The following is a 25,784-nucleotide window of genomic DNA, read 5'->3' as shown; positions in this document are numbered from 1 at the left end:
TTGAGCTTTGTCGGTGATCGGAAGTCGTTCTCAGTTGCCTATTATTGCCTCTCTGGAGATTCTGATTTGGTAACCATGACTTTTGCAAAAATTCCTTAGGAAGACCCTCCCCCTGGCTCATGGTGCCCACCCATGAGCTTCAGGGACTTGGCCTGACCAGGATTGCAGTACCTCTTGTTTCTCAGTTATCCAGATTTGAGGCTTGTATCTTCAAGGTTCTCCAGAGAAACAGAACCAACAGGGTGTGTGTGTGTGTGTGTGTGTGTGTGTGTGTGTGTGTGTGTGTGTGTGTGTTATTTATTATAAGGAATTGGCCCAGGTCATTTCAGAGGTTGAGAAGTCCCAAGGTTTGCAATTGGCAGGATGGAGACCCTGGAGAGCTAATGGTGTAGTTCTAAGCCAAATGCCGGCGGGCTCAACAACCAGGTAGACGCCATGTTTCGGTGTGAGCCCAAAGGGAGGAAAAGACCAATGTCTCAGTTCAGCAGGAGGGCAGGAAGAGCTCTCTCTTATTTGTCGGAGATCAGACTTTTTGCTCTATTTAGACATGCAACTGATTGGATGAGGCCCACCCACCTTAGTGAGGGCGATCTGCTTGACTCAATCTACCCTCCAAACACACCCTCACAGGTACACCTAGAATAATGTTGGACCAAATATTTGGGTACCCCATATCCCAGTCAAGTCGATGCATAAAATTAACATCACAAGGCTTGTACTTTTAAGGTTCATGATCCTCTTTGTAGTGGGTTGAACAGTGGTGTCCAAAAAGATATGCCCAAGTCTTAACCCTAGAACTTGTGAACGTGATCTTATTTGGGAAGAGGGCCTTTGCAGATGTAATTAGCTAAGGATCTCAAGATGAGATCATCCTGGACTTAGGGTAGACCCAACAGGTGTCCTTGTGAGAACAAGGCGGAAAGAGATTTGGGCCACTCAGACACACAGGGGAGATGGCCATGTGAAGATGGAGGCAGAGGTTGGAGTGATATAGCCTCTCAGAAGAAGCCTGGGCCCTCAGAAGCTGAAGAGGCAAGGAAGCTTTTTCCCTTAGAGCCATTGGAGGGAGCACAGCCTTGCCCATGTCTGTGATTCAGACTTGTGGCTTTCACAACTGTGAGAGAGTAAGTTTAGTTGTTTCAGGCCACACAGTTTGTGGTAATTAGTTATGGCAATCCTAGGAAATGAATACACTTTCCCTCTGGGCAGGAAGCACAAAGCAGACAATTTAAGACCTGGATCTCTGGTAGGCTTGTTGCCTTTCTCTGCATCCCAAGAATCTATTTTGCATCTTCTACAATTGCTTGAAATACGCTTGTTTACTTCCTGGTGCCGGGTCTGTGGTTGTCTACAGAAGTCATTGTGCAAGTATCTTCCTGCATGGCCTTGGCATGTCTCCATCTAGTTCACATTCCTGCTTGGATGAGCTTGGAGAGTCTTGGGAGAAGCTCACCTTAGCATGCATGGTGGAAGGAGACCTGGTGTGGCCAAGAAAAGCTGCTTATTTGAATCAACAATTATTTCCCCATTTATGCTTCTATTTCCAAAGATAATCACTGGTTTGATTAACTGAAAGCTTCTGCCTTGGTAAGGGGTACCTGTAAAATAAGGATGTTAGCATGTTTTAAAGCTTGCCCACATTTCATATTTCTTACATTTGACATTAAGGAGAAAGGTTCATACAACCACTCTCAACAATATCAATCAAAACAAAATATCTTAAAAAAACAAACAAACAAAAAACTAGGGACAGCCAGTTAGCTCAGTTGGTTAAAGCACGATACTTGTGACACCAGGGTTGCAGGTTCGATCCCTGCATGGGCCAGTGTGAGCTGCACCCTCCCCAACTAGATTGAAACAAGTTGACTTGGAGCTGATGGGTCCTGGAAAAACACACTTAAAATAAATTTTAAAAAAGCCCAAAAAACAATATATTAACTATAGATAAAAGTTGATAAATAATTAAATTGAGTTTTAAATATAACTGATACTTCCTATGGGCTGTGCTGTTTGATAAGATCCTTACATGCATTATTTTGTTTTTATCCTCACAATGACTATATGAGGAAGCTACTAGCCTTAGCCCCATTTTATAGATGAGGAAACCGAGGTTCAGAGAGGTTAAACTTACCTAAGGTCACACAGCACAAAGGGGTTAGATCCAGGACTCAAACGCATTTCTGTCTGTCTCCAAAGCCATGCTTCTACCCTTACACTTTACTGAAGAATCCTTAACCAGGGTTTGAGGTAGTGTGATCTAGAACAGCCTTTCTTAAAGTGTATACTATAGAATGATAGTTACTTGTTTTACCAAAAAAAAAAAAAAAAGTCTCACAAACTCTAGAAACACTAATTATTGCAATTTATTTGACCAGTTAAAAGTTCTGAGAAGGATTGCAGTAAAGAAAATAGTTAATTTTGTTCAACTTGTTTCCTAGTGAACACTAGTAGGTTATTAATAGGTATATTAATAGAAACCCTGGATTAATAGATATCCTGAGAACCAATGCTCTGGAAGAGTCCATCCAAGATTAAATAATGCTGGACTGGGAGAAGTAACACACTTAAATTTTTCTTTTGTCACTGTCATGGACGAGCCCAGGGAGTTATTTAACAGTCCTGGATTATAGCTTTCTCATCTGTAAAGTAAGGAGGTTGGGCCCTATATTCTCTGTCATAGCTTTAAAATGCTGTGGTCCGCATGTAAACCAAATGACCATTTGTGAATTTGTTTATTCTTTCTCCATTGTTGACGATAGTGGAGGGACCTGAGGACAGATACCCTTTGGGGTCATTCACGCTCTGATTGTGTCCAAATATCTATTATCAGAGTAGAACTGTCCTACAACCTCCACCTCTGCAAGCTGTGTTTTAAATGAGGCGGTACACTTAGCCTGTGGGTGCCTGTTCCTCACCTGGGGCTGCCCTTTGCCGCTGAGCCTGGTCACATCACTGCGTTTTCTCTGAGTTCTCCTGCACATGCCGGGCTGCTCTCGTCCAAACTGTGCCTCTCTGTGGAGCCTACATTGAGCTCCCGGATTTAGACTCTTGTCAAAAGGAGAGTACTTGACTCTCTCTTCCAGGCCCTGGAGCCTTTTCAAATGCTTTAAATATTTGCCGCTGATCCTAGAATGATCTCCCCACGCTCCCTAGATAAACAATAAACAATAAACAAACTCAGCCTTTGCATCGCAGCCCAAATCTCACTGCCCTGTGGACCCTCCTTTATTTCTTCAGCTGAACTGATCTCATCTTTACCTATAGTCCGTAATTTTCATACCTGTTAGTTTTTCTTTAACTGCCTTGGGTGCCTTCTTGTGTTTCCACATGTACTGTAATCCCTGGGAGCAGAACTATAGTTTATTTCCTATGTATTCCCTGCAAACGAGATGATAGCTGCTCAATAAATACTAGAGGGATTGATTGATTGATGTCCAATAATTCTTGCTCCCCCAGCCCCAGGATCTTTTTGCGGCTGTGATTGTTGGTATAATAGCAGGGGTTTTAGCTCACAGCTGTGTATAGACCATGCAAAATTCAGGAACAGGCGAGACACTCTTTTCCCTCCTCACCTCGACCAACTCCTTCCTTTAGCAGGCGGTGCTTTAGGGCTATTTCGATAGTTTCGTGAATGCTTCCTGGTGACGAGAAAACAAGAAGCAGAGAAACACCATGAGTTTCATTAAGGATGGAGAACTTGTAGGTTCTGGGTCCTGGGCAGAGGGTCACTGTCCACTCAGCCATCACGAGGTCTTTCAGGACAGATTCCTTTTATTATCATTAGCACTAACTTTCAAATGAACCAGAACTGTTGCTGTTTGCAGAGGGTTGGCTGTAGGTGGGGCCTTCCTGCTTGTTGTCATTGTCTGTTCCTGAACATTTGTTTTTAATAGAGGCGCAGCTGAGAGGGGAGGGTTTATATTTGATATCTTTATGGGCTTTTTGGTGCATGCTCTTTGATTGCTATTGAAATCGGCTGGAAAGAGTGCCGAATACTTTGACTTTTTTTTCTTTTTTTTCCTGTAATGCTTCTCATCTTCAAAAATCAGAAAAAAAATAATTGGTGCCACCTAAGTGTTGCGGTTTGAGTGAGGAACCTGAGATGGCATTCAGGCCTGGTATGACCACAGCGAAGCTGAAAATATGGAAATATAATGACACTTTCATTAACAGTGAAGCTGAAAAAAGTGAAGCTGAAAATATGAAAATGTAAGGAGAAGTGGATTTTTTTTTTATTAAGTTGCTTTTAGACTCAGTTAAAAGATATTGAAATAGAAGTGGTGGTTTTCTTTCTTAAAGCCTCACTTGTGTCTATCTGAATTGGGGTAGCACATGCCAGGTTGGGGCTGGCTGGGACCCAGACACTGGACCCAGTGCTGGGGCGGCTGAGAGTGGGGTGTAGGGCATAGGCTGACCATTGAATGTATCATCCAAGGTTGGGCCGTTTGAGAGTGAAAGAGCTATTGATAACTATGCCAGCATGCAGCCGTAAGCTGGGACTTTCCCGAGTAACTGGGACATGCGGTCGCTCTCCATGGTTGCCCAGCGTGGCCATGGCTGCCTGCGTGGATGCATGGGAAAGGGCTAGCAGGCGGGGAGAGGCGGAGAAGCAGGCAGGGGCATTTGACGCTCCTGGGCAGGGCTCTTCTTACCAGTGAAAACCGGTGTCAGCGATGTGCTGGCTCATAACAGACCTCGAGATCTGACGATTACATTTTCAGGAGTTTTGAAAGCTGGTTGTTATACCAGGGATAGCTTGAAATTGGCCACGGTGGGTGTGCGATAGTCCCCCCTTATCCGTGATTCTGTTTTCTGTAGTTTTAGCTATCTATGGTCAACCGCAGTTTGAAAATACTAAATGGAAAGTTCCTGAAATAAGCAGTTCATAAGTTTTAAATTGCACACTGTTCTGGGTAGCGTGATGAAATCTCACACCATCCCACTCTGTCCCGCCCAGGACATGAATCATCCCTTTGTCCTACCTCTCCACGCTATATATGCTCCCTGCCCATCAATCACTTAGTTGTTCTCTCAGTTATCAGTACAGTAAGTGTGTGTGTGTGTGTGTGTGTGTGTGTGTGTGAGAGAGAGAGAGAGAGAGAGAGAGAGAGACATGTGCATTCACATAATTTTTATTACAGTATCTTGTTAAAATTGCTCTATTTTATTATTGTTGTTAATCTCTTATTGTGCTAATTTATAAGATAAACTTGAGCATAGGTACGTATGGATAAGAAGAAACATAGTATATACAGGGTTTGTTACTATTGGCAGTTTCAGATACCCACTGGGAGTCTGGGAACATAGCCCCTGTGGATAAGGGGCAGGGGCTACTACTTTTAGATCACAGAAATCAGCACCTGTTACAAATCAGCCACCCACACCCCTCACCCAGGGTGGTGGGTGAGTGTTTCCCAGTACATGGATAAGAGCACTGAACAGGGGAACGTTTGGGTGCCAAGGCAGGGTGGGACCATCGACCAGATCTGCCCCATGTGGGGGCAAGGGCAAACCTGAGGGTGTTATGTGATTCCTGACATGGACATTAAAGGTCTGTTGGTCAGAGAGGGGCCAGAAGTGGCAGCGTCTATGTCAGGGACTCGAAATGGATGCTGTGTCTGCCATTTCTGATACAGAAATTGATTTCCCACCACTCATCACTGGCTTACTCTGCTCAGCCACACTGGCCTCCTTGCTGTTCCCACAAAATGCCACACGTTTCCATCTCAGGGCCTTTTTGCTTGCCCTTCCCTCTACCCGGAGACCCTCTCCAGATACCTGTAGAACTTGCCTCTGCACTTCACTGGGGTCTCAGCTTCAAAGTCGCCTCCTCAGGCAGGCCTCCTGACCACCCTGTATGAGGCCAGCCCCCGCTCCCCCACCACTCTGCATTCCTTTCTCTCTTTTTTATCCCTAACACTCAGCACTTCCCCTATTGAGTCACGTGTTTGTATCTTTGTTTGTTGTCTGTATCCCCACTACACTGGCAGCTCCATGACGTAGGGATTTTGTCTGGCTGTATCAGCAACACCTAGAACAGGGCCTGGTATAGAGCAAGTGTTAAATCAATATTTGCTGATGAATGAAAGAATGGGTCACAGCCTCCTGACCTAATCCACTGGTGGTGGCTTGCTGGAGAGTGATGCTGAGATGGGCCCAGAGGCTCCATCCAAGGGCATTAGGAAGGCGTGCGGTGACCCCTTAGGGCTGCTGCAAGGTGAGGGGTGGCCGCACAGTGGTCGATGTATCTTATAGCCATCCCTGCTCTGGGTCTCCTTTAGTTACCAAAAAACATGTAGAAAGAGTCTAATTGTACCTGGAAGGGGGCTAGGTTGTGTATAAGGGTTCCTAACCCTTTGAAAGTTCACATTTTCCTTCCTTCCATCCATCTATCCACCCATCCCTCTATCCATCCAATGAATATTTAGTGAGTATCACTGTGTATGAGATACCCTGCTGGGGGCTGGTATTCTGTGGGGACTGTACTGGTCCTGGCCCATGTGGCTTCGGTGTGGTGGGGATGCAGATGTTAGATAGCTGGCTATGAGCTGGGAGGCACCCATAGCAGAAAAAGAGCTCGGTGGACAGAGAGCCAACCAGAGGAAACTAATTTAGATTGGGGGGCAGGGCGCGGGAAGGCGCCATTGGAGCTGAGACCTGAGGGCTGAATAGGAGTTTGCCAGGTAGGGAAGGCAGGTGAGAACCTTCCCAGAAGAGGGAAGTACCTGTCCTCCAGCCCCAAGGTAAGAAAACCCTGTCCTGTGTGTGGAACTGAGAGGAGGCCAGTGTGCGTGCAGCGTAGAGCCTGCGGGCAGAGGGGAGCTGAGACTGCGGTAGCTGCAGGAGGCACAGCTTGTAAGGGCCTAGTCAGCCATGTAAATAGTTTGGATTTTATCCCACATTTTTAAAGTCAGCGAAGATTCATTCATGGGTGGAAGACATAACTGAGACAGAATTAAAAACCTTAAGTGAATACAGAGTTCCACATCAGAGCATGTGCATTTTATAAATATATTACTGTCTGCGCTCAGCATTGCTATCGACAGGAAATCGACCTGTCGGCATAGGTAAGGATGACGAGACTGGTCAGCTGCTTGGTGTGCAATCAGAGCCTGCCTCTGGGCTCTAGGATGCAGCTGATCTCAGCGGCGCTTAGTGCTGAGTGCATTTTGATTGGTGAACGGCTTAGCAGTCATTCGCAAGGGGCAAGTCGCTTATGCGTGGAACTCCTCAGGTCCGGTTTCACGCGTGTGTGTGTGTGTGTGTGTGTGTGTGTGTGTGTATGTGTGTGTGCGCTCGTCCCGCCCTCTGCCCTCTCAGGCACCAACGGGGGATGAGAGCAGTGGACAAACACGCGCTGCGACATCTTTAGCTTCTGTTCCTCATAACTTCTTTCATCCATGGGCTTTCACCTGGCGGCGCAGCCATCCTCTCTGTGCACCTCTCTGTGGGTGAGCCTTTTGACGCTAAAGGTGTGTAGGTGGGTGTGATGATAAACTTCAGCTCAGCTCTGCCTCTCAAAATGAGCACGATACTGTAAAGAATAACCGTGGACCCTCAGCTGTCCAGTGACTGGAGGAGCAGAGGAAAGCACAAATGAATTAACAGAGACAGCTAATCTGAATTCATGTCTGGTGGGCTGTGGGGTGTAAGCGGCACACATGTCCACAGCTGGGTTCACGCTCCATCTTTATGCCTGGTCTGTGTTCTTCCGGGCGATTTTTCCTACCAGCTGCAGGGAGAGACCCTCTTGGTCACTGTAGAGAAGTGACTCATGGGTAATCAGGATGATATTGTTTATATCTCATAGGGTTGCACATCTCCCTTGATCTCTGGGGTCATTGGATTGCTAATTGTTTATCTGATATTGGGCGTGTTAGTAAGCTGTGCCTCAGTTTCTTTCTCTGTAAAAGGGGGATAGAAACAGGTATGTGTCCATGACAGACATCACTATAGCCTTGGCTCCCTGCATCCTGGAAAGGAACATGATTCCAATGTAGGAAGAAAACAAACCAGCCCTCAGACCACACTGCTGTGCCCCTCTGGAGGGGAGAGGCAGAGTGAGACAAGGGGAAAAAAGAAGTAAGAAGAGAAGGCATCTCAGTAAATCTCTTAGCTGTGACAATGAGGCCAAAGCGAGCCTTTATGAGAACCACATTTGAGCCCTGGAATACAAAATAAGAGCAACATACTTTAAAAATTATTTATGATTTTAAGCACATGAAAGGCGTATCATGTACCCAAGGAGGGCATAATGGGGAACAGCTGGCTAACATGTGTCTTACCATTTCTGAGGATGTTCCTAATTCTCTGATGTCCAAGAATAACAGTAATAATGATGCCGCTGCTGATTGTATTAATAATAATAAAGAGGATCGGGTGGCTTTCCTGGATCCTGCTGAATACAAGAGAGAGCCCAGGCTGCCGGGATTGGTGGGGGCTGGAAGGGAGCTTCAGCCTGCTTCCTTCTCGGGGGGTCATGGAGCCCTTCCAAGAATCAGAAGTTTAAGGAAAGAGCCTGGATGAGGGAATCAGGAAACCCGGGTTGCAGGCCTGGTTTCACCATGGACTCAGGCAACTCCCTGCCCTTCTGAGTCTCGGTTTTCTCATCTGTAAAATAGCAATGTTAACGCTACCTGACAGGCACACCTTGCAGAGTTTTTGTGGCCTCATGAAATAGTACCTGTGGAAGGAAGGGCGGGGTGCATTGCAGAGCATTCTCTATATGGAAGGTGCCCCAATCATCTTCGTACTTCTCCAGCACCAAGCTCAGCGCCTGGTATCCAGGAAGTGCCTAGAAATGTCCATGCTGTGAATGAATGTGTCTTCTTCATTACATGTTTAAAGCCGTCGAGTATTAGACTTGGACAATACTTTACAAGCCATTGAATCCACTCCCCTCTGTTATGGTTTGTTAGGTGGGTCAGGAGCAGTGCTAAATCTTGGACTGATTACCCCCACGACTGAGTTGACCTGCACACTCTGTCAAGCACTCTATCTATCTGGCAATGATGAAATTGTCCATTCTGGCTGGTGGCAATAGGTGCTGTTCCCAAACCTTTCAGTCTTGGGTAGTTTCCTCACGCCCAAGGGGGACTTTTTGCAGATCTCTGGTGTTCTTTGTGAGGTTTTCTCTTGGGTACTCTGTCCTGTGAACTCCAGTTGCCCTGGTCTCCCCATACGTAAAGTTCTGTCTCCACAGCTCAGGAAATTTGCTGGCTTTCGCCTATTTCCCCTTCCTGCATTGGGGCCTAGAGCCTCTCTCAAGGCGGGGAGCTGGAGCAATCATAGACTCACCTTGTTTGTTTCCTGTCTCTCAGGAACTCCTTGTCTGATGTCCAGTAGCTTGAAAACTGTTGTCCTATTGTGTTCGGGCTGCTATAACAAAACAGAACAGGTCTGGTGGCTTATAAACAATAGAAATTGTCTGAGACCAAGGTCCAGCACGGTCAGGTGAGGCCCGCTTCCTGGTTCCTAGCTGATGCCTTCTACTGTGTCCTCACATGGCGGAAGGGGCTGGGGGTTCTGTGGGGTCTCTTTTATAAGAACACTAATCCCATTCACGAGGGCTCCATCCTCATGACCTGATCACCTCCTAATAACATCACATTGGGGATTAGAATTTCAAGATATAAATTTGGGGAGGAGGATGCAAACATTCAGACCACAACAGCCTTCCTTCCTTCCTTCCTTCCTTCCTTCCTGCCTTCCTTCCTTCCTTCCTTCCTTCCTTCCTTCTTTTTTTTTTTTTGCCTAAATGCTTTGGTTGTTTCAGGTGGGGTAAATCTGGTCCCTGTTACTCCATCACAGTGGGAAATATGGGAAGTGGAAATTCCCCAGTTCTTTCTTCAAGAGATGAAGAACCTGAGGGGGGAGTGACTTGCTCAAAGTCACATAGCTAGTTTGTGTCAGCAAGGACCAGGACCCAGGTCATTCATCAACAGACATTATTGTGTTCCTACTGTGTGCCAGGCACATGGGATGTGGTCCCTGCTCTATAGAAATTTACAGTCTGTTGGGGAGACAGATAAATGAACCAAGAATAAGAGAAGAACATGACACAGGTATTTGTTCACTGTGTACTAAGGAAGCATGACAGGAAGTGAGTGGCCAAGGAAGGTTTCCTGGAAAAGTTGATACTTGAGCCTAGTGGTGAAGGAGAAGGAGGAGTAATCCAGGTGAAAACGGAGGGGAGAAGTTCCGGGAATAGATGCAACACATGCAAAGGCATGGAGATAGAAAGCAGGTCCTTTGTCCTCCAAGCCTACTGGCCATGGTATGGTGCCATGGGGCCACCCATTGTGTCTTATTGTGGGTATGTGTCTGGCTCCATCCTGCAAAAGTCCCCGAGTCTGGGAAATCTCTTTCCAGCATAGGTTGGCTGTGGTGTTTCAGCCTGGGCATTTTTTTTGTGCTGGGTCTTGGTCAGGGCTGTGGAGTGGATGTTACCTGGAGGTTTCTGGTGGGACGCTGGCCTTCTACACCTACATTTTTCCTGGAAGCAGACAATATTACTCTCAGGGATTTGTAGCACCCCTCCACCCCCCCATCAAGAAACAGTCACAATTTATGCCTGTTTCTCTAAATGAGCTCTGCCAGATCCACTTCCAAGATGAGAGTCTAGAACTGCTTGGAGGTTCTCAGCTAACCTTCTGCCAGAACAAGGTCTTCAGAGAATTGCTGGGTTATTAATCTGCACCAACTGAATACATTCCTAATCTCTGCCAGGGCTGGGCTCCTGAGCGCCTTTGCACTGGGGAAGGCTTTCAGCCAGCCAGAGGCTTTAGGCTTTTGGCCTTTTTTCCAGCCTGGTTTATTTCTACCAAGATCTGTTACCTAATGGCTGTTCTGTCCCCAACCTGGGCTCCCCCAGTGGTAGCTACTGCTGTCATCCATGCTGGTGTCCCAGACATTTATCATTCATTCATTCACTCATTTAAGAATAGGAATCTCTGTCCTTCATGGAGATTATGGTTTGGTGGAGCAGCTGGACATTACTTAAATAATCACTCAAATAAATGTAAAATTAGAACTGTGACAAGTGCTATGAAGGGGAGGAATTTGGACCCATGAAATACTGTGAAAAGGGGACTTGACTCTGTCAGGAAGTTGGGGAAAGATTTCCCCTACAAGTGACAACTGAGTGAGACCTCAGGTATGAACAGGAGTTGGTGAAGAGGGAAGGAGGAGAGGAAGAGTGTAGAGTTCTCAGCTACTAGAAAGACTGCAAGAGGGCCAGCTGCTGGGTGCAGTGAAGAAGGGGCTGTGGGGCCAGGACCACGGGGAGGCTTCCAGAGAGCCCCATGAGCTGTGTTAAAAATGTTGGTCTTTATCAGAAGAGCAATGGATAATTGTTGAAGGCTTTTTCCTAAGGAGGTGACACGATCAAATTTTTGCTTCAGAAACATCACTGAGGATCCAATATGGAGACTGATTAGAAGTGGACCAGAGTAGGGTTGCCAGATAAAATATAGGATGCCTAGTTACAGTCAAATTTCGGATAAACAGTGAATACTTTTTTAGTATAAATATATCCCAAATATTTCATGGGACATAGTAATCCTAAAAATTATTGTTGTTCTTGTATAATTTTTAAGTATGTCCAAATATTGCATGGGACATACTTATACTGAAAAAATATTTATTGTTTATCTGCAATTCAAATTTAACTGGACATCTTATATTTTTATTTGTTAGATCTGGCAACCATAAGCAAGAGAAGATGTAGGGTGTCCATTTATTGCTGTAGGTGAAGGGTCATTAGAATAGGAAACCAGAAGTGGAAATGGAGAGAAGTGGACAAATGGAGAAATACCCTTGGTTGGTCCAAATCTGTCATTCCAAGGCATCTGGAAGGCAGAGTCCATCAGCTTTCCTCCCGCTCTGAACCTTTAATTTCCATGCCATTTAAAGACACATGGTTATGGGTATGATTAGTACCCTGCAATCTCAGTGCAGGTCCAGGCCTGATCAGACCCTGCCCTAAATGACCTGTGAGATGTGTGCTGCGACAATGTCATCTGTCTGACCCGGTCCCTCCAAGCCCAAAGATGCCCGAGACGTGGACTCTTTGCATTGCAGTGACTAATGTGTGTGAAGGAGAGATTTAGCAGAGGCACTATTATAAATGGCACATTGTTTTTTACCCATGATAACTCATGTTGTAGCCAGTGAAGCTGGAGAATAAAGCAGTCAAGGACACAGGCTTTGCCAGGCGGTTCAGATGCTCCAGCATTTATTATCTGGTCTACACTACCTGTGTGATCTTGACTGAAATGCTTGGCTTTGCAGTGTGCCTTTCAGATTAGTGCTAACGTACATCAAGAGCCAGGCACATCGGTCATGCTTACTTAAATGGTATGTGCTCCTAGAAATAAACAACCCTCTTGTTTCAGAGAGCTGGCTCATTCTTCTTACACAGCCCCACTCGATTATCTTCTTGATTCATAGCTCTGGTTGTGTCATTGCTCAAACCCTTTGCCGACTTCCCATTACCTTGTGCAGCACGGTCTCCGTGCACTGATCTCATTTTGCCTTTCTGCCATGACTGTCACTGTGTCCCCATCAGAACCCCGTGCTCCAAACAAACCAGGCCATTTAACCCTTCTTAAACCCACCTCAAACTTCTCTACTTTTTCGTTTGCCTGGAATGTCTTTGCCTGTATCTGTTGAGATCTTATTCGTGAGAAGTATTTATAAGGTAATGTTAATAGAAGTATGATCAAATAGGATAAAGCATGTGTAGAAAATAAAATAAATGCCCATCACTAGTGAAATGACAAAACAAATTAGGATTCACGTCTACTGTGTAATATTTTGCATTCATTAGGTAGCTCTACAGATATCTAGATATAGATATAGATATAGATATAGATAGATAGATAGGTATAGGTAGGTAGATAGATAGATTGCTAAGTGAAAAAAAGCAAAGCAAATTGTGGAACCATATGTGAAATATAATCACAGTTCAGGAAGGGATTCAGTTATACATGTATTTTGGAAGAGTTGGGATAAAACATACTCAAATTGTTAATAGAAATTTCCTCTGGAGAGGAGGATGGAATTGGGTTGGAAGTGAAAAGAAACTGTTAACATTTAGTTAATACACTTCTGTGGTTTTGGTTTGTTTGTTTACTAGAACTGTCTCAATTTTGTAACTGAAATTAAATTAAAATGCATAGAAAAATTTATTAGAAGAAATAAACTGTGGTTATGTTTTGGTTGTTAGATTCGGGAGGTTCTTCTCCTCCCCTTAGCATCATTATTTTATTAAAGAATGAAATGATAACAAAAGAAGGTTTTCCTTCTGTTACAGTCCAATAGAAACACTACACCCTCTACGAAACATTTTTCTGATGCCTCACTGGATGTGCTGTCTCCTTTCTTTGAACCCTCAAAGCACTTTGTATGTCTTTTGGGGCTTTTATCTCTATCTTAGAAGTTTTTCATACATGTTTTACTGCCTGTCTACATTTAAGCAACTCGAGGATATCATGATAGCGAAGAAAACTGGCTTTTAAGTCAGAAAATCTGGATGATGGCTCTTGTTCTGATTATCTGGCACAGTGGGCTCTTGTTCTGATTATCTGGCACAGTGTAACAAATTAGCCCAAACTGAGTAACTTAAAACAGTCATTTTATTCTGTCTTAGGAGTTTTGGGTCAGGAACTTGAGCAGAGCTGCGTTGGGTGATTCTTCTGCTCCACGTGGTCACATACCTAATGATTGAGGTCACTTGGTGGGATTTAGCTTGGGGTTGAGCTGGACAGGCGGGTCCATGAAGGCTTCCCTCACATGCCTGATGCTAGGTAGCACAGCTGGAAGGCTGGTCTCAGTCTAGGCTTTTCCCTTTCTGCATCCTTTCAGCACCTCTCTGCAGACTTCCTATAGGTGGCTCAGGGCTGCAAGAGACCAAGGCGGGAGCTGCCTATCTTCTCTAAGGATGGAACTGGCATAATGTCACTTCCACTGTACTGGTCAAGCTGCCACAGAGCCCACCCAGATTTAAGAGGGTGGAAACAGAAATGCCACCTTTTGAAAGGAGAATTTGTATAAAAAAATTAGTGGTCATCATTAATCCGTCACAGCTTTGCTATGAGAAGTACAACCCCTGTGTCTCAGTGACTACATCTGTGAGTTAGAAAGACCAAAAACTGTAATGTATGTGAAAGTACTCTGTGCTTATACGCGTATAAAGTTTTATGTACTATAAATATCAATGATTATCTTGGTACTAGCTCTATGCCTTACTCAAGGCAGATACTCGTTAGATGTTTAATATTTTGAAAGCAGACTCATTTATAAGATAGTTCCTAAGAGGAACACACAAAGAAAGCGATGCTACGTGATGTAGTTGTGGAGTATAGACTTTGGATTAAGTTGCCATGAGTTACATCTAAGCTGTCACTCAGTAACTATCCATGTGACCTTTGCTGGCTCATGTCACCTTTCTAAGCCTTGATTTTCTCATCACAATATAGACTAATATTGTCTATCTAGCTGGGTTGCTGTGAGCATTGGAGCAAATATGTGTAAAGCGCTTATTATGGTGACTGTCACATAGTAGGTCTTCTGTTTCCCTTAAGATGATATAACAAAATCATCTAGAAAGTTTGGACTCCTCACTCATTTCTTTACACTGGTCACCTCCATTCACATAGAGGGGCCCAGAGCTCATGTCCTTGTGAAAGCAATGGGGAAAAGGAAGGACCCTATTTCTTGTTTCTCCCAGGCTCCTCCTCTCCCCAGAGTGGTCCCCTCCAGGGGACCTGGGCCTGGTGCAGCTTTGGTTGCGAAGTCACATTTGTCTGAGAGTTGGGTGTGGCTTCCTTGCACATCTCTGGTTTTGCCTTTTTTTCATAGATGTACGAGATCAGATCAGAAGGCTCCATTACGAAGAAGTTCAACGAGATTCTGCAGAAGCTGAGCTCGCCCCTGAAGCCCAGGGTCCCAGAGCACAGTAACGACAGGATGAAAAACCTCTCCTACCCGTTCTCCAGGGAGAAAATGTATCTGTGAGTCTGACAGTTGTGAGGGTATGGCCGTGAGGGAGGGTGGGAAGGAAAATCAAATACCGCTCAGCTCACAAAGTGAGTGTCCCATGCTTAGGGGTAGGGGAGGACACATGCACTCATGACGACCTATTTCCTGTGTCTTCTTCCCTAAGTGAGATTATCACAAATAGCTACTGACTGTCACCCAGTGATGTAGCTTATGAGGAAACCTGCCATTTCAGTCATTTTGCATGATGCGTGGAGGATCGGGGAGCAGACGAGCATAAACACTGGGACGCAGATACCTGTTTACCTTCTGTGGGGAAACCATTCTGCCCAGTTCCAGTCTAATAGGTGTTCAACCTACTGTGATAAACCAGAGAAGGTGGATAAAGCTTCTGGATTTCTGTATTTTCAACTGCCTACGTGCACTTGTTGACTTTGAGGAGACTCCTTCTCTACAGCCCATCCTGGAAGAGGGACAAAGAGCTCTTCACAGGGATGGCCATTTGGGAAACTGTTGGATAGGAGAGTCATGGGTGGGAAGTGGGAGATGCGGCAGCCAAGCATTTATTCTGTTTAAGAGCTAATGAGAAAGTAAAAGACTATCAGGAGTGATAAGAAAATCAAGCAAGAGAGGAAAAAGAAGGAGCATGGAAAGGTAGAAAAGATGTAAGGATCTTTCTCTTTTGAGGAGATGGCATTCATGGAGCTGTGTTTCTGCTGTTCAGTGGATATTATCTCCTACCCATTTCTGCCATGTTAGATAATTCTATACACATTTACATACTGTTGCTTTTGCATATGAGGTGTGATTAAACACTATGGTGAATGTTTAAATAAAAAGCTTTTTACAGTAAAAGACACATTGCCATTGGTCCCCCTCAAAATACTCCCCCTCACTTCAAACACTCTTATCCCATCATCCTTGCCACTTTCTGAAGCAGTTCTAGAAATCCTCTTTCATGAGTGTCTTTAGTTGCGCTGCCGTGGCTTTCTCGATATCCTGAAACATTTTGATTTTGGGGAAGAACCAGAAGTCGCGTGGTGCCAGATCCAGTGAATAAGTTGGATGAGGACACACCTTAATGTTTTTATGTGACAGAAATTGCTGTGTACCAGAAGCAATGTGTGTCATGGAGCATTTTCATGATGGAGGAGGATTTAATGGCACACTTTAAAACACACCTTCTCTCAACCTTCTCACACCCAACTGACGGCACTGAAACTTGTCACGCACTGTTACCAAGGTTCAATGTGCCGCTTCGTGTGTTGAAGATCCCTGCCTTTTCACTGGATGGAACTTGGCAGCAACATTCAGTGTATTTTGTGATCACAATGGAAAGGCTCACACATCACTTCTGGTATGGCAATTTCTGTCAAATAAACACAGTACAGTGAGTCCTCTTCCACCTTATTTACCGGATCTGGCACCGTGTGACTTCTGGCTCTTCCCCAAAGTCGAAATGACCATGAAAGGTAAATGTGAATCAATTCAGGACATCGAGACAGCCATGACAGCTTAATTAAAGACACGAAAGAGGACCTCCAGAACTTCTTCAGAAAGTGGCAAGAATGATGGGATAAGTGCATTCGAAGTGAGGGGGAGTATTTTGCAGGGGATTAATGGCAATGTGTCTTTTACTGTAATAATTTTTTAAATTTAAACATTCACCATATTTTTTGATCATACCTCGTATATTCCCTCATTGAGTGCTTACTCCCCTAATGATTCTGGTACCAATTTTAGTCACCAATTTCAATATGTGTCTGGGTTTTCCCACACCACCAAGAAATTCTCCCACACCAGCTAGGTGATCTATCATTCAACTAAATTCTGACACTACCTGGAAATAGCATCAAATTTCCCAGATTGAAGGATCAATTTCACAAGACTGCTCTCCACTTCAGATGCCAGTTGCAAGTCCAGGTTGTTACCTGTGCTGCTGACCTAGTAGCTATAAATCAGAGGGTTCCCATGACCTCTCCTTGGGTTCAATTAATTTGCTAGAGTGGCTCATACCGTGTTTCCCCGAAAATAAGACCTAGCCGGACAATCAGGTCTAATGCATCTTTTGGAGCAAAAATTAATATAAGACCCGGTATTATATTACATTACGTTACATTACATTACATTATGTTATATTATATTATGAGACCCGGTCTTATAGTAAAATAAGACCGGGTCTTATATTAATGTTTGCTCCAAAAGATGCGTTAGAGCTGATTGTCCGGCTAGGTCTTATTTTCGGGGAAACACGGTAGAACTCAGGAAGCCAGTTTATTCACTAGATTACTGGTTTATTACAAAGAATATTAAAGGATGCAAATCAACAGTCAGATGAAGAGATACAGAGGGCAAGGTCCCAAACAAAGCAACTTTTGTCCTTGTGGAGTTGGGGCCTGACATGTGACATGTAGGAGAATTCTGGTTCCCCGACGTGGAAGCTCTGAAACCCGTCCTTTTGTGTTTTTATGGAGGCTCCCTTATGTGGGCATGGTGGTTGACATCATGGATAATTGATCAGTTGGACCTCCAGCCCCTCTCCCTCCCGGGAATCAGGGGCTGGGACTGAAAGTTCCAACCCTCTATTCATGGTTGGTTCCCCTGTCAACCAGGCCCCCACCCCAATCTTTAGGGGATTTCCAAAAGTCATAACAAACCCAGTTGTTATGAATAACAAGACACCCATTTCACCTTTATGGCTCAGAAGTGATTTCAGGAACTGAGGACCAGAGACCAAATATTGCACCAAAAGATACTCTCATCGCTCTTATCACTCAGGAAATTCCAAAGGTTTTGGGAGCTGTGAGCCAGAACAGTAGACAAAGGCAAAAGTACATATTTATGATAAATCACAATATCAAACCCCCCTTGTGAAGTGGCTGTCCCGATGTAACTATCTCTTTATTATAGAGAAGAAACCAAGGTCCAGGCTCTGTCCAAGGTCACACAGACTTAAGTGGCTGACCTGGAACTGGCGTGTGGACCTCTTGGCCTGCTGTTCTTTTTGCACCGTGTGTTTCCCTTCCATGGGCTTTCCTTCATGCCGGTGCTAGCATGTGAATCGCCACTCCCACACACCGCCATTCATTCAGCCTCTGTGATCCGTCAAGTCCAGTTCCCAGACACCTTTTTCTTGAAGAATCCTCTGTTCTTTTCAACCAAAATATGCACTCTATTCTCTGAGTTCTTATAGCAATGGTCTACATACTATCACGTTCTACACTGTATTAGTTATTTGGAAACACACATACCCCAGTGAATGGGCTCCGGTGTGTATGGGGGTGACAGGAGGCTGGGAGCATATTTCCTGGCTCTGTGTGTCCTCTAGCACATTGCCCTAAGCACAGTTAGCTCTGCACAGGGTTGTTTTTATTTTGTTTTGTTTTGTGTTTTCTCAGTGAAAGGTCGATATTTGAAGTTTAGAACAGACATAGGCCTTGCATAATTAGGAGTTTGGTATCTAATTGGTATGACATAGTGCCAACATTAAATGAAATTTTGAAAAACAAAGAGTTATAATCCCAACACCCTGAAACTATATTCATTTGTTGTTGTTGTTGTGTTTTTATTGTTTTGGTCCTTGCACAGGAATCCTTTTTATATACTTTCAGTTTTAAAACTGATCATGGTATAATATTTTTCTATCATAGTCTAAACATTTTCTATTTATAAAGTTTTCATAGTTGTAATTTTCAATGGCTGCATGATAAACTATCATATAGATTTTGGAATTGCATCTGATCTCCATAACTTTATTATAAGTAACTTTGTGATAATATTTTTACTTATGGAACTTGTTTCCTCTGTTGAATACATTTCTATGATAGATTTTCAGAATTACTGGGTCAGACAGAGTATAAACATTGTGAACGTGTGTGAGTGTGTGTGTTGTATAACATCTTGCTATGCAGCTTTCTAAAAGTTTGCTCTGGGCCTGGGTGACAGTGATCTCAGAACAAGGGTACTGCAACGGGTTGATCTTCTGCTTTCTTGGTGTCTCCAGGTACAACATCCAGGATAAGGATACCTTCTTTGATAATGCCACCCGTAGCCGCATTGTAAGTAAACAAGTTAATCAGATGCGTAACCTGATGTGGCGGGCCCAGGAAGGGGTGGGGAAAGACCAAGTACCCAGTTTGGCAGGGCATCCTCTTGTCTGCCCTGCTACCTCCCATCCTCATTTCCTTGGAGTTGCCTAGCAACTGAGAGGCATGTCCAGGAGCTTTCTAATCCCAGTAGCAAAAGAAATAGCAAACAACTGCCCTCACTCAGTGTTCAGAGGAGTGTCTTCTCTCTAGAGTTGTCCATTTAGACTCTTCTTGGAATCACAGAGCTTGTGGGAACTTTTAGCTAGTCAAGTGACACCCTTGCTTTACAGTTGAGGAAACTGAGACTCTGAGAAGCAATGAATTGAAAAAAAAAATTCATGCAGATTGTTAGTGTCCAAATGAGGACTCATTGCTGGGCCGTCGTGCTTCTTTCTTCACCCTGAAAGGAGTCCTGTGCATTTCCATGGCAGGTAATTCTAGAGCTAGCCAGTTTGTCCAAAAATAAAATTACTGGACCATTCAATAGAAAGTCAGAATTCATGATCGTAGTTGTTCTTTTATAGTCTGTTTGACTATAGAAGTCAAGTTTTTGCATTTGTGGGATGATTGACTCCCATCAAAATCTGTATATGGCCTGTACGCCCGTGGCCCCAGTCTGAGCTGTAGGGTCTCCATTCACTGATCAGTTTATTTTCTACCCACCTAGACAGCATTTATGGACAAAGGAGGGAAAGAAGAGCCCAAGGAATGCTACTGTGGAAACATGGCAGTGTGTTTCCATTAATCCTTAGGAAAGAAGTGAAGTTTTAACAGGAGGGGCAATAGAGATAAGATACCTAGCAGGACTTTGGAGTCAGTAGGGCAATAAGAAGGATAAGAAGGAGCAGGTGATCAGAGGACGCTATGACCATGTCCAAGGCACACTGAAAATATGACCTTCACTCTGCAGGACGGTCGAGAAAACAGCTCAGGTCCCTTAACCTAGTGTTTTAGGATAGATTAAAATGGGCGTATGATTTCTTTCATCTTTTTATGGAAAGCAGCATAAACTTCTCATTTTTTGGGGTTGAAGTTATTATAGGCTATTTAAATCTCCCTGTGGCTTGGGTCTCAAGTCTGTGGGATAGTTATAGGGTGTTGTGGAGATTACCCGATAATTGCCAAGTGCTTGTAAAATAATACAATGCCACATCAATGCTGTTCTTAATTATTATTGCTGTTAAATGACTGTACTGTATTAAAAGTGAATTAGACATTCTGCTGGAAGTTATTTACTTACCATTTCCTCTTGGTCTGTGGCGCGAACATGGAAGCCTGAATGATGATGGAGTAACCCATCTCCCATTCATCTCTTCTGGAAGCTTCTTCCTTCCCCTACTGCCCTTTTGCCCGTTTCCCCCACACTGTGGAAAGGGGAGAAAGAGCCTTAAGTATTGTCTTGGGGTCTACTCTGCCCTGGGGACCTGGCGCACATGTGTAAACATCTTTCCTGTGCCCCCATCTTTGTGGGCATCTGAGCAGCCTAGCTGTTTGTCCCAGAGTAGATTTCCTTGCTGGGCATCTCTTTATAGTCAGGGACAAGCTAGGGACCCATTGTAAGGAACTGTTTGGCCAGGAGGTTTATGCTGGCCCACCTGTGTCTGTTTTCTCTGCAGGGAGTTCTCTCAGCACCCCTCCCTCCTATGTGAGAGACAGAGTGCCCTGCAAACCCCGTAGTCCAGGGGTTTGTTGGTCCATTTAGGCATGCAGTAGGCATTGAGCAGGCAGCCTGCTGTGTGCCAGGGTGTGCTCTGACACATGGAGTCTTGGGGAAGTGTCTGACATATTCTGATTGGGGAGGCAAGATGAGGACTCAGGAGAAAAAGAGAAATAATAATACCAATGGCTAACATGTACGTGGCCCTTTTCCAGTTTACAAAGTGCTTTCATGGTTCCTCAAAGTAGCTCTGTGACATAGCTCCGTTACAAAGGAGGCAACGGACCCTCAGGGAGCTGCTCAGGACCCCTCTGCTAGGAGCCAGGACGAGAACCAGATCCATCTGCTTCCCTGTCCTGTGCTTTCCCCAGCGTGCACTAATCAGGCCTGGTGGAGAGGACACCCTCCTGGCTTTCCCTGAAGTTCCCCCAGGGGGTGCAGACACCCGTCCCAGGGTTGACCCAGGCGCCTCCTCCCTAACCCTCCAGGGGGCGCTGTGGGTCTGGGCTCCCTGGTGGGTTTTTCTTACCACGCGTAACTGTAGTCAATTTATAGCTCTTTCCTTTCTTAATTTTTTCAGGGTGGAGTGGAGCGGGGGAGTGTGTGTGAGGGGGTTGATCCTTTGTTTCCTCAAAGCACTCAAGTTTGAGTGGGTTTGACATGCAATCCATGAGCCTGGCACATGCTTGTCTTCCCCCTCCCTGGAAATGGGTCCCGCGCCCGGTCCCCCGCCCGCCCCCCACATGTGGTGATGCATGCATGTGGTCAAGGCCCTCACAGTCCTGCTGTCATCCGTTTTAGGTGCACGAGATCCTGAAGCGCACAGCCTGTTCTCGAGCCAACAACACAATGGGTAAGGACACCTTCCCCCACCAGTGGGCCCAGTGTTGACGGGGTGCTGAGGGGGCCACAGCTGTCTTTTCAACAACTCACTTGGTGGGCAGCAAAGAACAAAACAAACCAACGCCCCACACAGAGGGGACGAGGCTGCTTTCATTTAGGCTGGGAAACCCTGCTTTGCCCTCCAGGAGCAGGGGGCGCCCCACTTCTTGGTGGGGCTGGGGCTGCTCCCCAGACTGCTATATAACTTCTCCCAGATCTTCATTCCAGAAGAAAGACATCTTAGAGGCCCTTTATTCAGCATCACCCCCCTCACTTTATGTGTGAAGAAACTGACCCCCAGAGAAGGTGAATGACTTGTCTAAGACCACACATTAGTCTGAAAGTGCCTCTTCTAAGTTTGATGTTCTTGTCACCGAATCTGGCTGAATCTGTTTGCCTTGTGGTTTGTTTTTCAAACTTGAGGATATTAGTTTCTAAAGCAGAAACCTCAGTGTTTGGGAACTTGCAGTATGAGGCAGGCAGTCCAGATATGCTGATGGATTATGTGGAAGACACACATGATGGCAGAGGTAAAGATGTGAGCTGACATCCATAAGTGCATGTCCTTTCCACAGGAATCACTATGCAGGCTGAACTCTCTTTGCAGAGGTGCTACCATCACTCAGAATTGTTTTTGAGAGAACTTCCTTCAGTATATACTCTGTTGTGGCAAATCTTTGTTTTTCGAGGCAGCTCTGAATTGAAAAAGAGCCCAAAGCCATTTAGAGACAAGTCTAGTGAATAAGGTAGGCAGTGAAGCTGCAGAATAATAATAGCGATGACAGCAATATTAGCTAATATTTGAGAGCTTGTTGCAAGGTTCATAAGCTGCCTCAGTACAAGGGAACGGTGTTGAAGAAGGAATCAGAATAGTGCAGAACCTCTCAAGGAGGCTGTTATGTACGACTCTGTTTGCTTTGATGTCCTTGTCTTGCTACAAAATTCCAAATAATACTAAGTTGTAAAAATCAAATCTTCTATGTGCTGTTATTTGGAGGATGGTGCTGATGAGGCAAGGACATGAGTCAGCGAGGTAGATCAGCCCAGTTCCATTTCATAGAAAGGACTGAAGCTCTCAGTTTGAGCAGCCATTTGTCCTTGATTACAATGGCAACAAGAGGAGTCAGGAAATCCTAGAAAGTATTTTGTATTGTCTTATGGCCTCTATCAAAGTTCTTAAATTTACCCTCACTTCTTGACTTGCCTTTTGTCCTCTCATACCCTCCCCAATTTGACCAAAACTGCACCCTCAGATGTCATAGGTGACTTCTTCCTTCCCACAGTTCATGGCCTTTTTCTTAGTGTTCATCTTCCTTAACTTCCTATATCCTTCTCAACTTTCTTTTACTGAACCTCCATCTTCTGAGTGTTGGTATCCAGGAAGGGACAACTGATCTAATGAGCTGCTATTGTTCTGTTGCTGCCTCTGGACTACGTTTTCTTTGGTTCCTCTCCCTTCGCCCATGTTTTAGATGTTTGTCTTCTGCATGTTCCTTTAGCCTCCTTACTCTCTATACACTTGCCACCATGTATTTCTACTTCCTGCTTCTCCCACCAGTTCCAGCCCGGCATTTCCAACTGCCAGATGGGTAACTCCACTGAGCTGTTCCCCAGAATCTTAAAATCAATATATCAACATGTCCATTTATATCCATTGCCTCTCTCTCCTTTTCCCTCTCTTTGTCACTCCTGCTTCTATTCCTGTTACGGTGACTACTGTCTTCTCTGTTTCGCTCATGCTGTTGGCCTTTGCCTGAATGTCCTTCCCCCAGTCTCACCCTTGCCCCTCCCCAGACAAAGAGCACCGTCCCACACATTCTCCTTTAATGACCTCTCGTCTGAACTCCTATCAAACTCAATCTCTTTCTTAAGATCATCTCCTGATTGTCTATGTCCATGGCTTAGACTCCCAAGACAGTCCTTGAGATGTGTCTGAACCATCTTTTATGCCCCAGTGCACCTAGCTGTCTGCCTTGTACATTCTACTTAGTCGTTTGGTTTAGTGAATTAGTTAAGCCGAGCCAGCTAGTCTCATGGCAGTAGCTGGTGAGTTCCTGACTCCCTGGGCAGATGACTTCTCTGCTACTCAGTTTCCTTTTATGTAAAGTGGGGATAATAATACCAAGTTTGAAGATTTTTTTTGTAAAAATTAAATAGGAAGCTGTTAATTTGTTTTGTAAACGGGAAAGTCCTTAAAAACTAAAGTTTATTTTGGGAGACAGTCTCCAGAGTGTTGTAAAGTCAGTAGAGACCCTCGCCTTTTAACACTGATTTTTCTTTTCTTTTGAGGATCTGAGCTTTTTGGTGATGTCTCAATGTCAAACATCTTAAGGATTTTGTTGTTGTTGAGTAATTTTCAAACATTTTTTTTCTTTTTTGACATTCAGAAAACATTTCTTGAGCACCTGTTATGTGTCACATGATGATATAGAAACTGAGAGATGCCAAGATGAATTTGACCTAATTTCTACCCTTAAGGGGCTCTTAGTTTAGCTATGTGGACAGACATGTAAACTGATAATTATGAGATAATCTGGTAGGTACAATAATAGAGACATGTAGAGAGTGCAAAGGGAACACAGAGGAGGGAGCAATTAACTTCCATGTACACGTCTAGGTATCAACGTAAGTTGTCTACTATCAGTTTCATAGCCCGAGAGAAAGTAGGCATGTCAGTAATTCTCTTTTCTAATTATAACTGGATGCAAAGAGGATAAGTGACTTGTCCAGGGTCAAATACTGAGTTACTGTCAGAATTGGGTCTAGAACTTGGATTTCCTTGTTCCACTTCTATTTCCACCATCTTTCGGATGCTATGAAATAGGAGCGGAGTTGGGTTGAGTCTTTGAAGTTTGTTACTACAGAAACAACAGTTACCTAGTCATTAATTTATAGACTCTAGAATTGGAAAGGATAGCCTACCTTCTTTTGACATGTGATGAATCTGAGGTCGTCAGACACTTGTGCTAGTACCTTGGCAGGGAAACGTGGAGAAGTGAGTTGAAGTTCTGTCTCCACTAAGTTGTTAGATTGTGGTAGGCTGTATTGTGTCCCTTAGCCTCAGTTTCCCTTCATTTACAAAATGATAAAACATGAAGGAACACTGAGGCTAACAGATATTGTAAAGTCTCTTCGTGCCATTTTAATATAATTTAAGGCTTAAATAAGCAATTCACTGTACAATACATTTTTAAACCCTATTGTTGATACCTGTATTTCAAGCATGGACATTATGAAAATCAAGTGATGAATTATGTTCTATCCAGATTCTCCATCTATATACTCAACATCTTCATGCAGATGCCCTGAAACCATAATGTGAACCAAAAAGAACATAGAGATTTCCCTTTGGGAGAGCAACACAGCTCCCGTCCACCTGCCCCAAATCTCAATAGACTCGCTCTCTCCATGTCTCTAGCCAGAAGCTATAACACAGTACTGTTGGGTTGACCTCTCAATCATCTCTAAAATTGGTAAAGGTTTCTCTTCACAGCCATTATCCTTGTCAACTGCATTGTTTTTTTTTTACCTGAATTACTATCCCAACCACTAAGCCATCTTTCTATCCCAAGTTTTGCCCATTTTTAACTCATTCTATAAAATGTAGCCTGTGTGAGTGAGCTTTTTAAAATGCAAGTCTGATTATTTACTGACCTGCTTGAAATGGTAAGATAGATCCATATTTCCCTTAGATAAAATGCAAACTTCTTAATAGGTACATATAGTTATGGACATGATTTTTATTTTCGCCCCAAATTCACACACTTGAGCCCTATCTCCGTCCCCACCCCCCAAAAAAAGTAAAATAAAGTCTGGCAGTTCCACAGTAGCTGCTGCTGATTTACCAGCTTTGTAACAAGGGACATATGACTGAACGTCTCTGCTTCCCAGCAGAGGAGAGAACCCTGAAGGCCAATTTTCAAGTTGTTTGACTTCTGCCTAGGAAAATCAAGTCCTTTCTAAGCTCTTTGGCCAATCGAAACCATCTTACCTAGAAGATGAGGAAGAATGAAAAATATGATAACACTGTGAATGTCATGATAACATGGACCTTTGAGCCATGGGGTAAATTTTGATTTTGTTGCCCTTCTCTCTGGTTGTATAGAGAAGCACAAAGGGCATAGACTTGACTTAGATTCCTCCAGACAATTGTTGCT

General features: G+C 44.3%; 1 protein-coding gene across 2 annotated transcripts in view; it reads left to right on the top strand.

Moving 5' to 3' along the window:
- ANO2 (anoctamin 2) overlaps nt 1-25,784 on the top strand; it is a 309,555-nt gene that overhangs the window by 82,763 nt on the left and 201,008 nt on the right. For both annotated transcript variants that reach the window (XM_033117469.1, XM_033117468.1), the window contains exons 5-7: nt 14,863-15,014; nt 19,004-19,058; nt 21,547-21,598. In XM_033117469.1, the coding sequence (XP_032973360.1) occupies nt 14,863-15,014; nt 19,004-19,058; nt 21,547-21,598 (259 nt within the window). The remainder of the gene's footprint in view (nt 1-14,862; nt 15,015-19,003; nt 19,059-21,546; nt 21,599-25,784) is intronic.

The sequence above is a fragment of the Rhinolophus ferrumequinum genome, chromosome 10 (genome assembly GCF_004115265.2).
Source record: "Rhinolophus ferrumequinum isolate MPI-CBG mRhiFer1 chromosome 10, mRhiFer1_v1.p, whole genome shotgun sequence".
Classification (NCBI taxonomy): domain Eukaryota; kingdom Metazoa; phylum Chordata; class Mammalia; order Chiroptera; family Rhinolophidae; genus Rhinolophus; species Rhinolophus ferrumequinum.
Note: the sequence above shows the minus strand (reverse complement) of the source record. Positions and strands in the feature narration are given on the sequence as shown.